The sequence below is a fragment of the Equus przewalskii genome, chromosome 6, assembly GCF_037783145.1.
Source record: "Equus przewalskii isolate Varuska chromosome 6, EquPr2, whole genome shotgun sequence".
In the NCBI taxonomy this organism is placed as follows: domain Eukaryota; kingdom Metazoa; phylum Chordata; class Mammalia; order Perissodactyla; family Equidae; genus Equus; species Equus przewalskii.
This window is the reverse complement of record NC_091836.1, coordinates 4,414,988-4,429,599: the sequence shown is the minus strand read 5'-3', so window position 1 is coordinate 4,429,599 and position 14,612 is coordinate 4,414,988. Positions and strand designations below refer to the sequence as shown.

At 56.2% G+C, this 14,612-nt stretch overlaps 2 protein-coding genes across 4 annotated transcripts; both read right to left on the bottom strand.

Annotated features, from left to right (window-relative positions):
* Positions 1–66: 66 nt before the first annotated feature.
* Positions 67–1,855, bottom strand: ALKBH7 (alkB homolog 7). 2 transcript variants are annotated; one of them, XM_070622738.1, is made up of 4 exons: positions 1,545–1,855; positions 697–870; positions 478–602; positions 67–291 (listed from the first exon to the last, which is right to left on the bottom strand). In XM_070622738.1, exons 1-4 carry the CDS (start codon positions 1,746–1,748, stop codon positions 129–131), a joined length of 666 nt encoding a protein of 221 aa, XP_070478839.1. In that variant the 5' UTR covers positions 1,749–1,855; the 3' UTR covers positions 67–128. The 2 variants fall into 2 exon arrangements, with proteins under 2 accessions (XP_070478839.1, XP_070478841.1); XM_070622740.1 differs by having other exon boundaries at positions 497–602; positions 1,545–1,812.
* Positions 1,856–3,583: 1,728 nt separating this feature from the next.
* Positions 3,584–13,020, bottom strand: CLPP (caseinolytic mitochondrial matrix peptidase proteolytic subunit). Of its 2 annotated transcripts, XM_070622737.1 has the most exons (8): positions 12,926–13,020; positions 10,826–10,930; positions 7,669–8,002; positions 7,487–7,558; positions 6,890–6,986; positions 5,935–6,122; positions 5,019–5,124; positions 3,584–3,930 (listed from the first exon to the last, which is right to left on the bottom strand). In XM_070622737.1, the coding sequence occupies exons 3-8, from the start codon at positions 7,852–7,854 to the stop codon at positions 3,761–3,763; spliced, it is 819 nt and encodes a 272-aa protein (XP_070478838.1). In that variant the 5' UTR covers positions 7,855–8,002; positions 10,826–10,930; positions 12,926–13,020; the 3' UTR covers positions 3,584–3,760. The 2 variants fall into 2 exon arrangements, with proteins under 2 accessions (XP_070478838.1, XP_070478837.1); XM_070622736.1 differs by having other exon boundaries at positions 7,669–10,930.
* Between the last annotated feature and the right edge of the window lie 1,592 nt (positions 13,021–14,612).

Here is a 14,612-nt window from a genome sequence, read left to right as displayed (position 1 = left end):
GCAGGTGGGGTCCTGGGCTGCCCCCAGGGATCCCAGCAAACGGCCAGTGCGAGGAAGGCCAGCGTGTCCATTGTCCAACTTTATTCACAAACTCGGGGCCTCTGAGAAGCTGGGGAAGGGGCTGGGGGTCAGCAGGCTGGGGGTGGCTGCCCCGGCCCCCCTGGACCCATCCCCTCGGGGAGGGAGCGGCAGATCACAGAGATGCGTCGGCCCCGGGGAACCCGACGCTCCCCGAAAAAGGACTCTTCGTCCCGAAGGATCTCGTGGGAGAAGTCATAACGGGCCGAGCCCCTGCAAGAGAACACAGAGGCTGTGGCTGTGGGGGCGGTGAGGGCAGCCCTGGGTCCAGGCCGCCTGACTGCCGAGGGGGGAATGGTAGTGTTGGCTGTGAGCACTGAGTGGGAGAAGGGGCTCAAAGCGCTGGGGGGGGCGTCTGACCCGTTACTGGTGGGTGGGGGCTCCCTGGCTGGGTGGTACCTAAGGATGTACAGGGAACCTGGCTCCAGCAAGAGTTCCAGCCACTCCCCCGGCTCCTGGGTGTGCACCAGCCGCATGACACTGGGAGACAGCAGGGACAGGCCGGCGATGGTGGCTCCGCAGAACTGGAAGAGGGGGCATGGTGGTGGCTCAGGCTCTGGTCTGGCTGGACCCCCCGTCCCCCAAGCTGGGAGCTCCAAGGGGCCGGGTTCTGCCCACCTTGACGCTGTCCACGTGCGGCTTGATGTAGCCCCGAGGCTCCAGGTCCAGCACATGCACCGGGGACAGCAGGGTCTGGCCAGGGCCGAAGGCAGCTGCCTGCACGCGCTGCAGGATGGCCCGGCTTGCCTCTGACCAGCGCGACTTTTCTGTCTCTCGGAAGCCGTGGATGGCCTACACGGAGAGCTCAGGTCAAGCCTGGACGCTCCCAGGAGGAACAGGGAAACTGAGGCACGGGGCGGTGGGGGGCTGCAGAGTGCAGAGCAAAGGGCTGATTTTCCCAGCTGACCCTTGACCCTACCCTTATTACCCCAATAGGCTTGATTCTATCTCCCCGAAGGGTCTCAAATCTAGCTCTGGCCTCAGTCCTTTGTACTCACCCTCAGACTCCAATTTCAGTCCCAGATCCTTTCCCCGCCCCAATATTCAATTCTGTCTCCGCCCACTTTATCCCACCCAACTCCCCTGTCTCCGCCCCCAACAGGTGACCCTCCCTCATCTCGCTCCACACCTGTTGTGCCTCTAGCCTAGGTCCTGCCCCCCAAACATCCCTCAGTTCCAGGTCCTGCCTCCAGTGAAGGCCCCGCCTTCATCTCCAAAGCGCTTTCCCTGCCCATCAAGGGCCCCACGCTTCAAGACTCCGCCCCACTCCTCAGGCTCCGCCCCAGAAGTAGCCCCGCCCACCAGAGCTCTTTTCGTCCCCGCCCCTAATACCACAGGCCCCGCCCAAACGTAGCCCCGCCCCACTCCAGAGCGCCACTCCCCTGTCCCCGCCCCTAACGTCCCAGGCCCCGCCCCCGCCGTGGCCCCGCCCCCCGCGGACCCGCCCCCTGCGCCGCCGGCCTCACCGCGTCCCAGTGATCGTATTCGTAGCGGCGGCGGCGCAGCTCGGGCTCCAGCTCGCGGCTGAGCGTCTCCTCCTCGGCCGCGCTCAGAAAGCCGGGCCGCACCACGGCCGCGTCCCGCAGGCGGCTCAGCACGGCCGGGCCCGAGCCCCGCACCCAGCCCGGCCCGGGCAGCGTCCGCAGCGCCAGCCGCCCGCTCCCGGCCATAGCCCCGGAGCGGGGTCGTGGAAGCTGCCAGGGTCAGGGCAACGCCCCCGCCTCAGAGCCATTGGCTGCGGCTGCGCCGAGCCCCTGCAGCGATTGGCTCTCCTCAGAGTCCCGCCTCTCGCTCAAGGTTACTGGCTGTTCCTCTTTCCGCCCTCTTAAGCGATTGGCTCTCCACAAAGCCCGCCTCCCCTCTCGCGCTATTGGGCGCCACTGCGCAGTAGCTTAGACTATTGGCTGTGCTGCAAGCCCGTCCTGTAGGGGGCGGGGGCGGGGGCACGGGGCGCAGACAATTCTGGCATGGGGTCAGAGATCAGAGGTCACAGAAGGATTTGGGCTCAGGCCGGGGTTATGGAGTGGGCCAGGGCTAGAGGTTAAGGGTAGAGTATGCTCGGGCTGAGATGAAGGGGTCAAGGGTAGAGGGGTCAGGGGAGTGAAGTCAAGGCCAGGATTATGGGGTGGGGCCAAGTTTGTGGAGTTAGGGGTTGCGGTCAAAGGTCAAAGCGAGGCATCAGCCAGTTCATTTTTTACTGGATCGTTCCCACCGCGTCCGAACAGGCTGGCTCCCACCTTATAAACAAGATATAAACAAAAAACCCTCCTCCTAAAACTGTCCAGAATGAAAACTTCAACCAAATGTAACCGATGAATACAGCCGAATCGAAAGTCCTCTGAATTTAAAAAAACAAAACATTGACCCAATTCTCCCTCCAGCCACAGCCCCAGGTTCTCTGCTCTCCTCTTTACAGCAAAATTCCGGGAAGGACTTGTCCAGCTCCAATTGTCCCTCCCCTTCCTTCTGGGTCCACTCCACTCTGGCTTTTGTCCCCCACAGCCCTGAAAATGACCTTATTGAAGGCCACCTCTGACTTGCACGGTGCCAGTCCTCAGCCTGCCCGCTAAGTCATCGACATCCTGATGTCGCCTCCATTTCCATTCCCGGCGCGGACCCCAGACTTACCCATCCCCCCGGATGTCCGAGGCATGTCAAACATCAACTCCTGATCCAGCCTTCCCGTCTCAATAACTCTCCATCTTTCAATCAGCTTTGGGTCAAAATCTGGGAGTTTGGGGAGATGAGGTTCTATCTCCTATCTCACATCCCACCCGTCAGCCCTGCCTTTAAAACCCGGCTAGGATCTGACCTCTTCTCACCACCCAGCCAGGCCGTCAGCCTCCGTCTGGATTATTCCAAGCCTCCAAACTGGTCTCCAGGTTTATGTGCTTGCTGCATTCCTCCCGCTTCTCCGTGGGAGCCAGTCATCCTTTTCGTTCCTCTTCTCAAAACCCTCCGTGGCTCATCTCCCTCCTTGCTAAGAACTGCCAGGCCTTTTACGATCTGCCCTCCTGTTCCTTCCCCACTCTCCCCTTCACTCACTCCACTCCAGCCACCCCAGGCTCCTCGTGGTTCCATCCACGTGCCAGGCACAGTCCTACCCCAGGGCCTTTGCACATGCTCTGCCTGGGCTGCTCTGTCCCAAGACAGCAACCTGGCTCCCTCCCTCAGTCTTTGCTCAAGTGTCACCTTCTCAGCAAGCCCTTTGCAGGCCACCTCATCTAAAACTGTCACACACACATGCACCCTGCACACCTTTTTCCCTGATTTTTTCTTTTTAAACTGTCTAACCCCTCAAGAATAATTTCCTTGACGACAGGAATTTTTGTGTTTTCTTCACATTAGGTAGCAGCCTCTAGAACAGTATCCGGAATGTTGTCTTTGCTCAGCAGAGCGTGCTGAAGCGAGGGAGCTGAACGTTCAAGAACAGAAGGGAGCTCGTGGAAGGGCACACACGTGTGCAACGTGGTGCAGCAGGGAGCCAAGGTGCCACAGACGGGGAGCAAAGACTACAAAGATTTAATTTAAAATCACAGTGTCTCAGCCAGGATCCCCACCCTCAGGGGCACCCCCAGATCCGGAGGTCCTCAAGGGGCCCCTGCAGGCTCAGCAGCGAGCGGTGGGCAGGGCTGCGGCCCGGCAGCCCCTCCACTGGCATCCGGAGGGGGAGGTCCGGCTCTCAGGCGCTCGCTGGGGCGGGTTCCGCCGCGGCCGCCCCCACGGGCTCCTTCTGCACCAGCTCAGGCTCGTCCTCCCCATCCTGCGGCGGGTGCACCAGCACCTTGTCCAGGATGCCGAACTCCTGGGCCTCCATGGGGCTCATGTAGCGGTCTCTCTCCATGGCCGACTCTGCGGGGTGGGGGGCGAGCGGCGGGACACATGCGGTTCAGAGGGAAGCCCTGAGCCCAGGTTTGAGTCCCCGTTCAGCCACTTCCTCCCCGTGTGACCTTGGCCTTCCCCGCTCTGTGCCTCAGTTTCCCCTATTTCAAAATGTTTTACTTCTTACTGTTGTATAATACAGGAAGGGGCACAGATCCTAAGTGGACACTGCAATGAATTTCAGACCGAACACAGCCATGTGGCCAGCACCCAGATCAACAAGTGCCACATGGCCAGACGTTCCCCCAGAAACCCCGCTGGGGCCCACTTTGAGTCGCTAACTCTACCTGCCTGTGATGGAGAAGTGTTCTCATTGCTCCACATCCCTGAAGGCATTTGGCGGCATCAGTATTTTCTATTTTAGCTGTTCTGGCGCACTGAAATAGTATCTCACTGTGCCCTTCATTTGCCTTTCCCTAATAATGAATGTGTGGCGCTTTTTTTTTTTTTTTTTTTTTTTTTTTGCTGAGGAAGATTGGCCCTGAGCTACCATCTGTGCCCATCTTCCTCTATTTTGTATGTGGGTTGCCGCCACAGCATGGCTGCTGAGTGGTGTATGTCCAGGAACCAAACCCAGGCTGCCGAAGGGGAGGATGCCAAACTTAACCAGCAGGCCACGGGGCCAGCCCCTAAGAACGAATGTTTTTATCAAACATCCTCACTGAAGATGGTGAGCACCTTACGTTTCTTGGCCGTTTGGAATATTCTTTATTGAAGACCCTGTTCAAAACTTTTGACCTATTTCAATGAGGTTTCAGTGAGGATTCTGTGAATCTCATTTTAAAGGGCTTAGAACAGGGCTTCTCAAGTAGGGCTGGTTCTGACACCCCGGGGACCCTGGGCGACATCTGGGACAGTTTTGGTTGTCACAGTTGGAGGGTGCTGCTGGCCTCCGGTGGGGGGGCCAGGGACGCTGCCACACCTCGCACAGTGGCCAGGATGCCCCCGTCACAGAAAATGATCCAGCCTCGAGGGTCAACAGTGCTGAGGCCCAGAGGCCCTGGCTGAGCACACGGTCTGACCCGGACGTCCCAGGGTTCTGCCCACAGGGCACTCACCAATAACCTGCAGACTCTGCTTGGTGTGCTTGGCATAGATGCTGTAAAGCTGCTTCTTCAGTTTCATGATCTCCTCTGCCTGGATGGCGATGTCCGTGGCTTGGCCCTGGGGGACGTCCAAAGGGAGGGGACAAGAAGAAGTTGTGAATCGGTGTCAGCCACTCAGAGGGAGGCTGGAGATGGGGACTCGGGACGGGAGCCCCCGGGGGCTTCAGGCTGCCAGTTTCCAGGCAGGTTATTGCGAGTCTCTCCACAATCTGCTTCCTCCTCACCACCACCAGGAAGCCTTCCTGTGTTAACTCTGTTTTCTTATTTTCTGCTTCAGGGGCCTCGCTGACTGGAAAGGTTGGCCCCTCCCAAGGCTAGCTAATTCCTAGAGAGAGCAAATGGCTCACCCACGAGCACACCTTTGACATGCAAACCAGCCAATCCGGAGCCCGCAGCCCCACTATGTCCTCTATGGGGCTCTCTCACTCAGGGCGACCACCCTCTGCCCTGATCACCTCAGGGCCAAGTACCAGACAGCCAAGGCCAACCCCCACGCCCCAGAGCGTGCTGCAATTATTCAAACTACCCAATCCAAAGCCTGCTTATCTTCCTTCATCGGCTCTTCACAGCGGAAGCCACAGTAAAGGCTCCTGCCCACGTTCCCCGCTCCCTGTGCCCCCTGACCCACCCTGGTGCTTCCCCGTGTGGCCCTGCCTGGTTCACTGTGCCCCCTCCTCTTGGGATCTGTAAGTAACAAAGTGTCTTTTCAATGGCCGTGGTCTCCTGATCTGTTGGCCTCACCATGGCTGAATTATAATTAACCCACATTTTAATACACTGATACCCCAACAGGACGTCCGCCCCGTCGGTCCATCTGTTGAGACCCCATCCCTGGGCCCTGAAGCAGCTTGCAGGGCCTGGCACTCACCCGGGCGCCCCCGGAGGGTTGGTGGATCATGATGCGGGAGTTGGGGAGCGAGTGGCGCATGCCCGGGGTGCCGGCCGCGAGGAGCAGGGAGCCCATGCTGGCGGCCTGGCCCACGCACCACGTGCAGATAGGGTTCAGGATGTACTGCATCGTGTCGTAGATGGCCAGGCCCGAGGTCACCACGCCGCCTGCAGGTGGGAGCGCGAGTGAGGGGCTGTGCCGGCCCCTCCCACCATCCTTTCCCTGTTGCAGCCCCTGGTCCTGGAGGGGGGGGCAGATGACAGAAACAGGTAACACAGGGCCAGACAGGGGCAAAACGAGAGCACTCGCAAAAGAGTGCTCTCAGAGCCAACTGTTGCCACACATGCATGTGGGCCCGGGGGCACCCGATCCACCACATTTTCAAGAGAAACTAGAAATCGGGAGAGCGCAGTGGCTAAGAATGAAGGATCTGCAGCCAGCCTGCCTGGGGATGACCTCTAGCCCGGCAACTTATCATCTGTGTGGCTTTGGGCAAGTTACCCAGCCTCTCGGAGCCAGTGTCTCCTCTGAAATTGGAGATAAGTAAAAAGTACCTACCAATGAGGTCGCCCTGAGGACAAAATGAGTTAAAAGCGTATCAAGTGCTTAGAAAAGTGCCCAGCACAGTAAGCACTCACTCAAGATTAGCCAGTGTCCTTTTTTTTCCGGGGAGGTGGCATATGTGTGGAATTTACCAATTTTAAAAGGTTGACAACCAGGTCAGGTTGGTAAAAAGGTGGGCTCGGCGGCCTGTTGGTGAACCTAGACTTGAAAGCAGGGAAAAGGCAGCTTTTGGAGGTTTTAAGATGCTTTTGGGGATTCTGAAAGAAGCTCTGCATCCTTCGTTTCCCCAGAAAGAGAATGTCCCTGACTCGGCGGCGTTGGCCCCCCGAGTCACCCAGTGCGGCCCCCCGCACCCGGGGCGGTGGCTCACCAGGGCTGTTTATGTACATGTGGATGGGCTTCTTGTTGCTTTCCGACTGCAGGAACAGAAGCTGCGCGATCACCAGGCTGGCCACGCTGTCATCGATCTGCAAGTGGGGAGGGCAGGGGTGTCCCCCGATGGGGGCCGGGGAGAGGGCTAAGGGAGGCAGTCATGGGGTGTCGGGGAACCAGGATGGGGGTCAGAGCCCAAGGAAGACGAGTCGGTAAGAATTCAGGACCCAGGGGGGGATGTGGGGGAGGGGTGGGGCCCAGGGGGTTTGGGGTACAGGACGTGGGAAGTCAGTGGGCTCAGTGCGCGGGAAGGGAAGGGGTCAGGAGGGCTGGGGAGAGGGAGTGGAGCCCAGGAATGGGGAGGCGGATCGTTGGTGAGGGAGGGAGGGAGAGCAGAGGGTTTGAGGAAGGGGTGGTGGGGCTGGGGGAGGGGTCAGAGGGCTTAGGTGCCCAGGAAGGGGGTGTCAGGTTGGGACCAGAGCGGAGCCAAGGGAGGATCGTGAAGGGGGAAAGGTCAGGGGGTCAAGGGGGTGGAGGAGGAGGCGCGCCCGGGGTGGGGGCCGGCGCAGGGGAGGATGGGGCGCGGGGTGCTCACCGGACCCATGACGCACACGATGCGCTCCCGCAGCAGCCGCGAGTAGATGTCATAGGCGCGCTCGCCGCGGCCCTGGGGAGGAAGATGGGGGTGAGAGTGAGGGTGAGGCTCACGGGCCAGCCGTGCCCCCAGCCCCGGTCCGCCCCCGCCCCCCGGGCCGGGTCCCCGCGCGGCCGCTGTACCGTCTGCTCCACCACGATGGGAATGAGCGGGAGAGCCCGGGCCGCCGTCGCGTGCAGGCTCCGACGCAGGACCAGGCCGCTCTCGGGCGCCCGCTGCGGGGGGAAGCGGGCGGCGAGGCGGGGCCCCAGCGCTGGGCACCTGCCTGCCGCCACCCGGGCCCCCCCCACCAACACTCCGGCCCACATCGCGTCGCACGGCCGCCCCGGCTTCCGTCCGATGGCAGAACTACAACTCCCGGCGTGCTTTGCGCCCACGGCGCTTGCTCACTACGCCGCCCGCTTCCGGGAAGCTGGGCGGGCACGTTTAGGGGCGGGGCGAATCCGGGGGCGGAGCCTGAATGGGGCGGGGCCAGAGCAGGGTCTGGAGACTGGCGGACCCGAAGTTTCAGAGCCACCAGTTCTAGTCCCCGGCCCGACGAATTCGTTATTTCTTATTTTAAAAATCAACTCCGTTGTGTCCCCTGGGCCCTGGCCTCAACGAGCTTCCAGCCTGGTGGGGAGGACTCTTATGAGACCTTCCCAGCCATCTGTGGTCACGTGTGGAATAGAAAGAGGAACCCCAGGCTGAGGAGCCCAGGCATGGTGTTACAGACTCGGCCTGGGAGATCTATCTGGAAAAGTTTGCTAAGAGGAGCGGGTATTGGAGCTGGGCTTTGAAGGATGGATAGGAGTTTGTTAGGTGGAGAAAGTCATTCCTGGGAGAGGGAACAGAATGAGCAAAGGGACGGAAATAGGAAAGTTCCCAGTAGCACTTGGGACCTCTCTTTTCCCCTAGATCGTCTCAAGGTGGATTCTTTTTTATCTTTCAGCTCAAATGTCACCTTCTCAGAGTTGTCCCCTATTTTGTCCTCAGAGCCTAGGATGGTGCCTGATACACTGTAGGTGCTCATGAACCAAGAGATGAAAGGGTGACAAGGGAGGAAGTTTGGAGGCATCTGGCCCACGCACCAAGCTAGCTTAACCTCTGACTTGCTGTGTGATCTTAGGTGCATTGCTTGACCCCTCTGGGCCTGAAGTTTCTCATCTGGAAGATGGCGATGATCAAACCAGTCTCACAGGGAAGGATTTAAGGACAGCTGCTGCTGAGGCAGCTTACAGAAGTCACCTGAGTTCAAATTTTGGCCCCACTGCTTACTCGTTGTGTGTCCCTGAGCCTCAGTTTCCCATCTGTAAGATGGGGATAATGATAATAACCCTAGTCCTAGGGTTGTTGTGCATGAGGTCTCCAGGATGGGGCCTGGAATGTAGTAAGTACTCCGTTTGTATCAGCTATGGATGTGTATTAACTACTGAGGTGTTCAATCAGGAACCACGGAGGTCCAAGAAGTCTTCCCAAATGAGGGTCCTTTTGAAGTGGGTTTTGACAGATAGGTAGGAGTTCACCAGGCCGACAATGCTAGGCTCTAAACTGGATACTGGGTGTCCTAGGTAAGGGTAGCTTTTATACCCTCCATGCTCACAGGAGAGTCCCAGTCGGATGAGGAGATAGAGTCGGAGGTCCTGGAGGTCCCCCTGATGAAGGCCTCCCTGGCAGGGGTGGGGGGGAAGGGAGAGCCAGCATTTGGGCGCTGGAAGTGGCATATCCCCAGCTGGGACTGAGGAGGTAAGGGGGCAGTGTGGGCTGTCCCAGTTTCTGCTGTGAGCCAGGTGGGTGTGGCCCCCAGGGCCCCAGCTCCCACCTGGCCCTGGGGAGAAGGGCCAGGCCATCAGATGCCACCACCCTGCACCCGCCCTGCCCTCACTGCCTCCTTTGTTTCACCGACCCCGCCTATCTATACCCTTCAGCCAGTTTTCACCTCCTCAGGTACCACCCTCGATGACGCCCTCCTTGGTGTCCTACTTTAGCCATGTCCCGTGCCCGCTCTGGCTTGTCATCCAGCAGTCCTAGTGGGTCTCTTCAAAGTTAATTGGGCCATGTCCCTCCCTTGCCTAAAACCCTCCCCTCGGCTGCCTAGCACCCCTGCCAACCTCCACACTCACCTCCTTGCACCTTCCCCTCCCCGATCTGCTGCAGCGGCGACACTGGTACAAAGCTTTTATGCCATGACGCTTATCCTTACTCTGAGCCATGTCTTCTGATATTTCCTATTCTCTGTTATCCTGTTCAATTCCATTTATTTAAATTGGGGTTTCTCAGCCTCGCCACTATGGGCATTCCGGGTGGGATAATTCTTGGTTGATGGGGAGGCTGTCCTGTGTGTTGTGGGGTGTGGAGCAGCGTCTCTGGCCTCCACCCGCTAGATGCCAGGAGAGCCCTCCCCCCATCACAACATCTGAAGATGTCGCAGACATTGCCGATGTCGCCACGGAGGGCAGAATGGCTCCCAGTTGAAAAGCACTGATTTAGATTAAAGTGGGTAGAGATGTGAAATGGAAAGCACCTTTTGAACAGTACCTGGCGCGTTGTAGTGCTTTATTCTTCCAGACTTTGTTCGTATATTTTCAATGAATGAACAAGGGAAGGAAGGGAGCAAGGGAGAGAGGGAAGAAGATTTTGACTCTTGGCTACAAATGAGTAGAGAAAGGAAGGAAGGGTGGGAAGGAGAAGGGAGGGAGGGAGGAAGGAAGGAGGGAAAGAAGGAAGGAAGGGAGGGAGGGAGGGAGGGAGGGAGGATGGGAGGGAGGGAGGGAGGGAGGGAGGAAGATTTTGACTGGGCTGCAGATGAGCTGGTCCTGCGGGTTTTCGGTTATCACTCTATGATCAGAGAGAAGCCCTGATCACAGTTGCCTTCTCTGAGATGAATGCCAAACAGGCCAACTGAATTGCCAAAGATTGAAAATTAAAAAAAGGACACAGGAACACCAAGGGCTGAAGAGGCCGTGGGTACATGGACTCCCCTGAACAGCCCAGGGACTTTGCTACTTCTCTGAAAACTAAGTTGACACCAAATTTCAAATTCGCACCATGCGCTTCTGGTGACTCATTTTTTTAGGAGATGATCAGAGCTGAGCACCCAGGTCTGGCCACGAGGCTGTTTACGGCAGAGCTGTTTATACACCTGTTGTTTTCATTAGTTATTGCTGTGTAACAAGCACCCCACGGACTTCGGGGTTTAGAACAACCACAGCTCGTCCTTTCTCACAATTGGGGCATCTAGACCGGGCGTGTCTGAGTGATTGTTCTCCATGTGGGGTTCGCTGGGGCTGGAATACTCACAGTGACCATTCTGCAGTCTCATAGGTGGAGCCTCACTGGGCTGGCTGAGCACCTCTCTCTCCACGTGGCTGCTTGGGCTTCCTCACAGTATGGAAGTCTTTACTTCTGAAAGAGCAAATGGAAGCTACCTATCTTCTTCTTCTTTTTTTGGTTTTTGAGGAAGATTGGCCCTGAGGAACCATCTGCTGCCAATCCTCCTCTTTTTTTTGCTGAGGAAGACTGGCCCTGAGCTAACATCCGTGCCCATCTTCCTCTACTTTATACGTGGGACTCCTACCACAGCATGGCTTGCCAAGTGGTGCAGTGTCCACACCCAGGATCCGAACCGGCGAACCCAGGGCCGCCGAAACGGAATGTGTGCACTTAACCACTGCGCCACCGGGCCGGCCCCAACCTACCTATCTTCTTAAAAGCTTAGCCTGGAAGTCATATGACTGCTCTTCTGCCACACTGTGTCTGTCAGACCAAGTCACAAGACCAAACCCAGTTTCAAGGGGAGGGGGAGGGGAAATCGACTCTCGGCGTTAGGAGCGGTGGGGGCACACGGGATGGAAAGAATTGATGGTGGCCGTCTTTGGAGAGAGTCTACCATGTTACGTTAGCAAAGAATTGGAAATGGATGTCCAGAGAGAGGGGACTGATGAAATCATTTACATTTTTCAATAAAAAAATTGTCAAGCATCCATATTGTGGCATATCTGGGGTGGGTAGGGTGGCTCTATACCACCCCTTGCAGCTCACGCCTCAGCCATCCTTTTTGGTGGGGGGGGCCCTCCTCGTCTTCAAGATCCAAAATGGAGCATCCGCTGGCACAGGCCCCTTCCAAGAAGCTGGGTGGAGGAAGGGAGGAGAAAAACAGACAAGAGTGCCTGCCAGCCAATCTTGAAGCTACTTGTTCGTTGGCTGCATACATTCCATCCTGTGGAAGACTCATAATTTATCAAACAGACCCTTCTTGATGGATGGCTTGTTGTGATGAAAGATTTCCTTCTCCCTTATCAGATTTGTCTTTTAAAGGCACTCTTCTGCCTTGGCAGGCCCCGGGATCTTCTTTATCACACCCCTTTGGGAATCTCATCTTGTCTCCTGGCTTTAAGCACCTGTGTATCCGGTGCCTCCCAAACTTATCTCTTCAGTCCAGGTCTCTCCCAGGCTCCAGAAGTCCCTCCCTCCTGTCTCCCCTTGGGTGTCTCATTAGGCTCCTCAAAATGAGCATATTTGAGCTGGATGATCGATCTTATCTCCAGCCCCCATGCCTCACTCCTTCATCCTTCCACTTGCTCATACCACGCAACTCGGAGCCATCCTTGATTCCTCTCTCTTCATGGCACCCAAAATCTGTTGGCTAATCCAGTTGGCTTGCCCTCCAAATTTACCCGGAACTCAACCCCTTCTTTGGACTCCCACAGCTGCCTCCCTGACCTGAGCCCTCATCATCTGTCGCCTGCATGGTTGTGGCCACCACCTCCCGTTTGTCCCCCCTTCTCCTCCTGCTCCCTTGCAAACTCTCCTCCCGGCAGGGGCCAAAGGAATCTTTTTAGAACCGAAGTGAGCTCATGTTAGTCTTCGAGAACCCTCGCATGGCTCCGTGCCACCCTCAACTCAAAGTCCTAATAATGAGCCCATAATGCTCTACACATGCTAGGAGATGCCTCCTTCTGCCCATGACTGTCTGACTTCACCTCCTCCTGCTCTCTTCTTGCCCATTCCACTGCAGCCACACTGGCCTCCTCGCTGTTCCTCTAACTCATCAGGCACACACCAGCCTCGGGGCCTTTGCCCTGGCTGTTCCCTCTGCCTGTAATGCTCTTCCCTCAGATACGCCCACAGCTCTCTCCTCACCTCCATCAAGCCCATGCTCATTGTCACCTTCTGACACCCCTATTTAAAACCACAGCCCCTGCCCTCATCTCCCAGCACAGCTTATCTATCTTCTCTGCTTTCTTTTTCTTTTCTTTCTTTCTTTCTTTTTTTTTTTTTTTGAGGAAGATTAGCCCTGAGCTAACATCTGCTGCCAATCCTCCTCTTTTTGCTGAGGAAGCCTGGCCCTGAGCTAACATACGTGCCCATCTTCCTCTACTTTATATGTGGGACACCTACCACAGCATGGCTTGACAAGAGGTGCCGTGTCCACACCTGGGATCTGGACTGGTAAACCCTGGGCCACCGGAGCAGAACGTGGGAACTTAACTGCTGCGCCACTGGGCCGGCCCCTCTGCTTTATTTTTCTTTAGAGAATTTATTAGCATAATATCTTCCTACTCAGTGTGCTCTTCCCGGACCAGCTGCATCAGTGTCAGCTGGGATCTTGTTGGCGGTGCAGACTCTTCAGCTCCAGCCCAGACATGCTGAATCAGAATTTGCACTTTCGCAAGTTCCCCGTGGGCTCCATATACACGCTGAAGTTTGAGAAGTGCTCCCATGTGACACCTTTACTGCTTGTTTTCTTTACTGTCTGTCTCCTCTTCTGAAACATAAGCTCACCAGAACAAAGGTTTTTCTCTCTACCATTTTCACGGCTATTTCAGCACCGAGAACAGCGCCCGGCACATAGTAGCCGCTCAATGAACCTTCATGGACTCAAGGAAGGAACGGCTAATGGGTGGAGAATGGGTTGTGCGAGGCAATGGTGGAGGCAGAATGTGACGGTCAGTGTTGGGGGTTGAAAGCAACAGAAATTATCTTAAGCAAAAAGAGAACCTGGGGCCGGGCCAGTGGCCAAGTGGTAAAGTTTGTGGGCTCCAATTTGGTGGCCTGGGGTTCGCTGGTTTGGATCCTGGGCATGGACCTACACACCACTCATCAAGCCATGCTGTGGTGGCATCTCACAAGGAAGAACTAGAAGGAGTTACAACTAGGATATGCAACTATGCACTGGGCTTTGAGGAGGTAAAAAAAAAAAAAAAAAAAAAAAAGGGAGGAAGATTGGCAACAGATGTTAGCTCAGGGCCAAGCTTCCTCACCAAAAAAAAAAAAAACTTAAAAAAAAGAGAGAGAGAGCATTTTGTAGACACTAGAGGCTCTCCAGCTTGGCTGGGAGTCTTGAAGATGTGCCTTGGGAAAAACAGGCAGAAAGTTCCAGAAACTGAGCATCAGGGACAATTTGGCTAGGAGGTCAAGGCTTCCTCTGGACAGCACCACCACCACCGCTACAGGGGATGAAGTTCTCAACCCCAAAAGAAATGATTGGATGATGGAAAGCCAAAACAAGAAAAAGATATGACAAACGTTCTCTGCAAAGGGAGACTAGTGGCGGGGCAGGTGTAGTCGTTCAGAAGAGAAATCTAGAGGAGGAGACAGATTTGTGAAGTGTTGGGGAGGCAGAACAAGGTGTTGACGTCAGCCATCAGTTTCAGAAGCATCAAAAGTTTTGAGGATCCATTTTAGTGGGGACATTCAAGATTTTTTTTTTCCTTTTTCTCCCCAAAGCCTCCCAGTACATAGTTGTATATTCTTCGTTGTGGGTCCTTCTAGTTGTGGCATGTGGGATGCTGCCTCAGCGTGGTTTGATGAGCAGTGCCGTGTCTGCGCCCAGGATTCGAACCAACGAAACACTGGGCCGCCTGCAGCGGAGCGCGCGAACTTAACCACTCGGCCACGGGGCCAGCCCCTAGTGGGGACATTCAAACGGGATGTGAGCAATAAAAATGCCATTGTGTGTTCATTTTTATTGACGTGGCAAGAGTCCCATGGTGTAATTTTTAAAATTATTGGGCTATAATATAACACTCAGTAAAATGCACACATCTTAACTGTGCAGCTGCATGGGTTTTTTTTCACATGGTGT

What these genes read in the sequence shown, in the direction of transcription:
- ALKBH7 (XM_070622738.1), bottom strand. Translation starts at nt 1,748, where the DNA reads ATGGCCGGGAGCGGGCGGCTGGCGCTGCGGACGCTGCCCGGGCCGGGC. An exon ending in AATACGATCACTGGGACGCG is followed by an intron (nt 871 to 1,544) that starts GTGAGGCCGGCG and finishes CTCTCCGTGTAG; the next exon opens with GCCATCCACGGCTTCCGAGA. An exon ending in CGCACGTGGACAGCGTCAAG is followed by an intron (nt 603 to 696) that starts GTGGGCAGAACC and finishes CCCCTCTTCCAG; the next exon opens with TTCTGCGGAGCCACCATCGC.
- CLPP (XM_070622736.1), bottom strand. Translation starts at nt 7,854, where the DNA reads ATGTGGGCCGGAGTGTTGGTGGGGGGGGCCCGGGTGGCGGCAGGCAGG. An exon ending in TCGTGTGCGTCATGGGTCCG is followed by an intron (nt 6,987 to 7,486) that starts GTGAGCACCCCG and finishes CCCCACTTGCAG; the next exon opens with ATCGATGACAGCGTGGCCAG. An exon ending in GCAGAGTCTGCAGGTTATTG is followed by an intron (nt 3,931 to 5,018) that starts GTGAGTGCCCTG and finishes CCCACCCCGCAG; the next exon opens with AGTCGGCCATGGAGAGAGAC.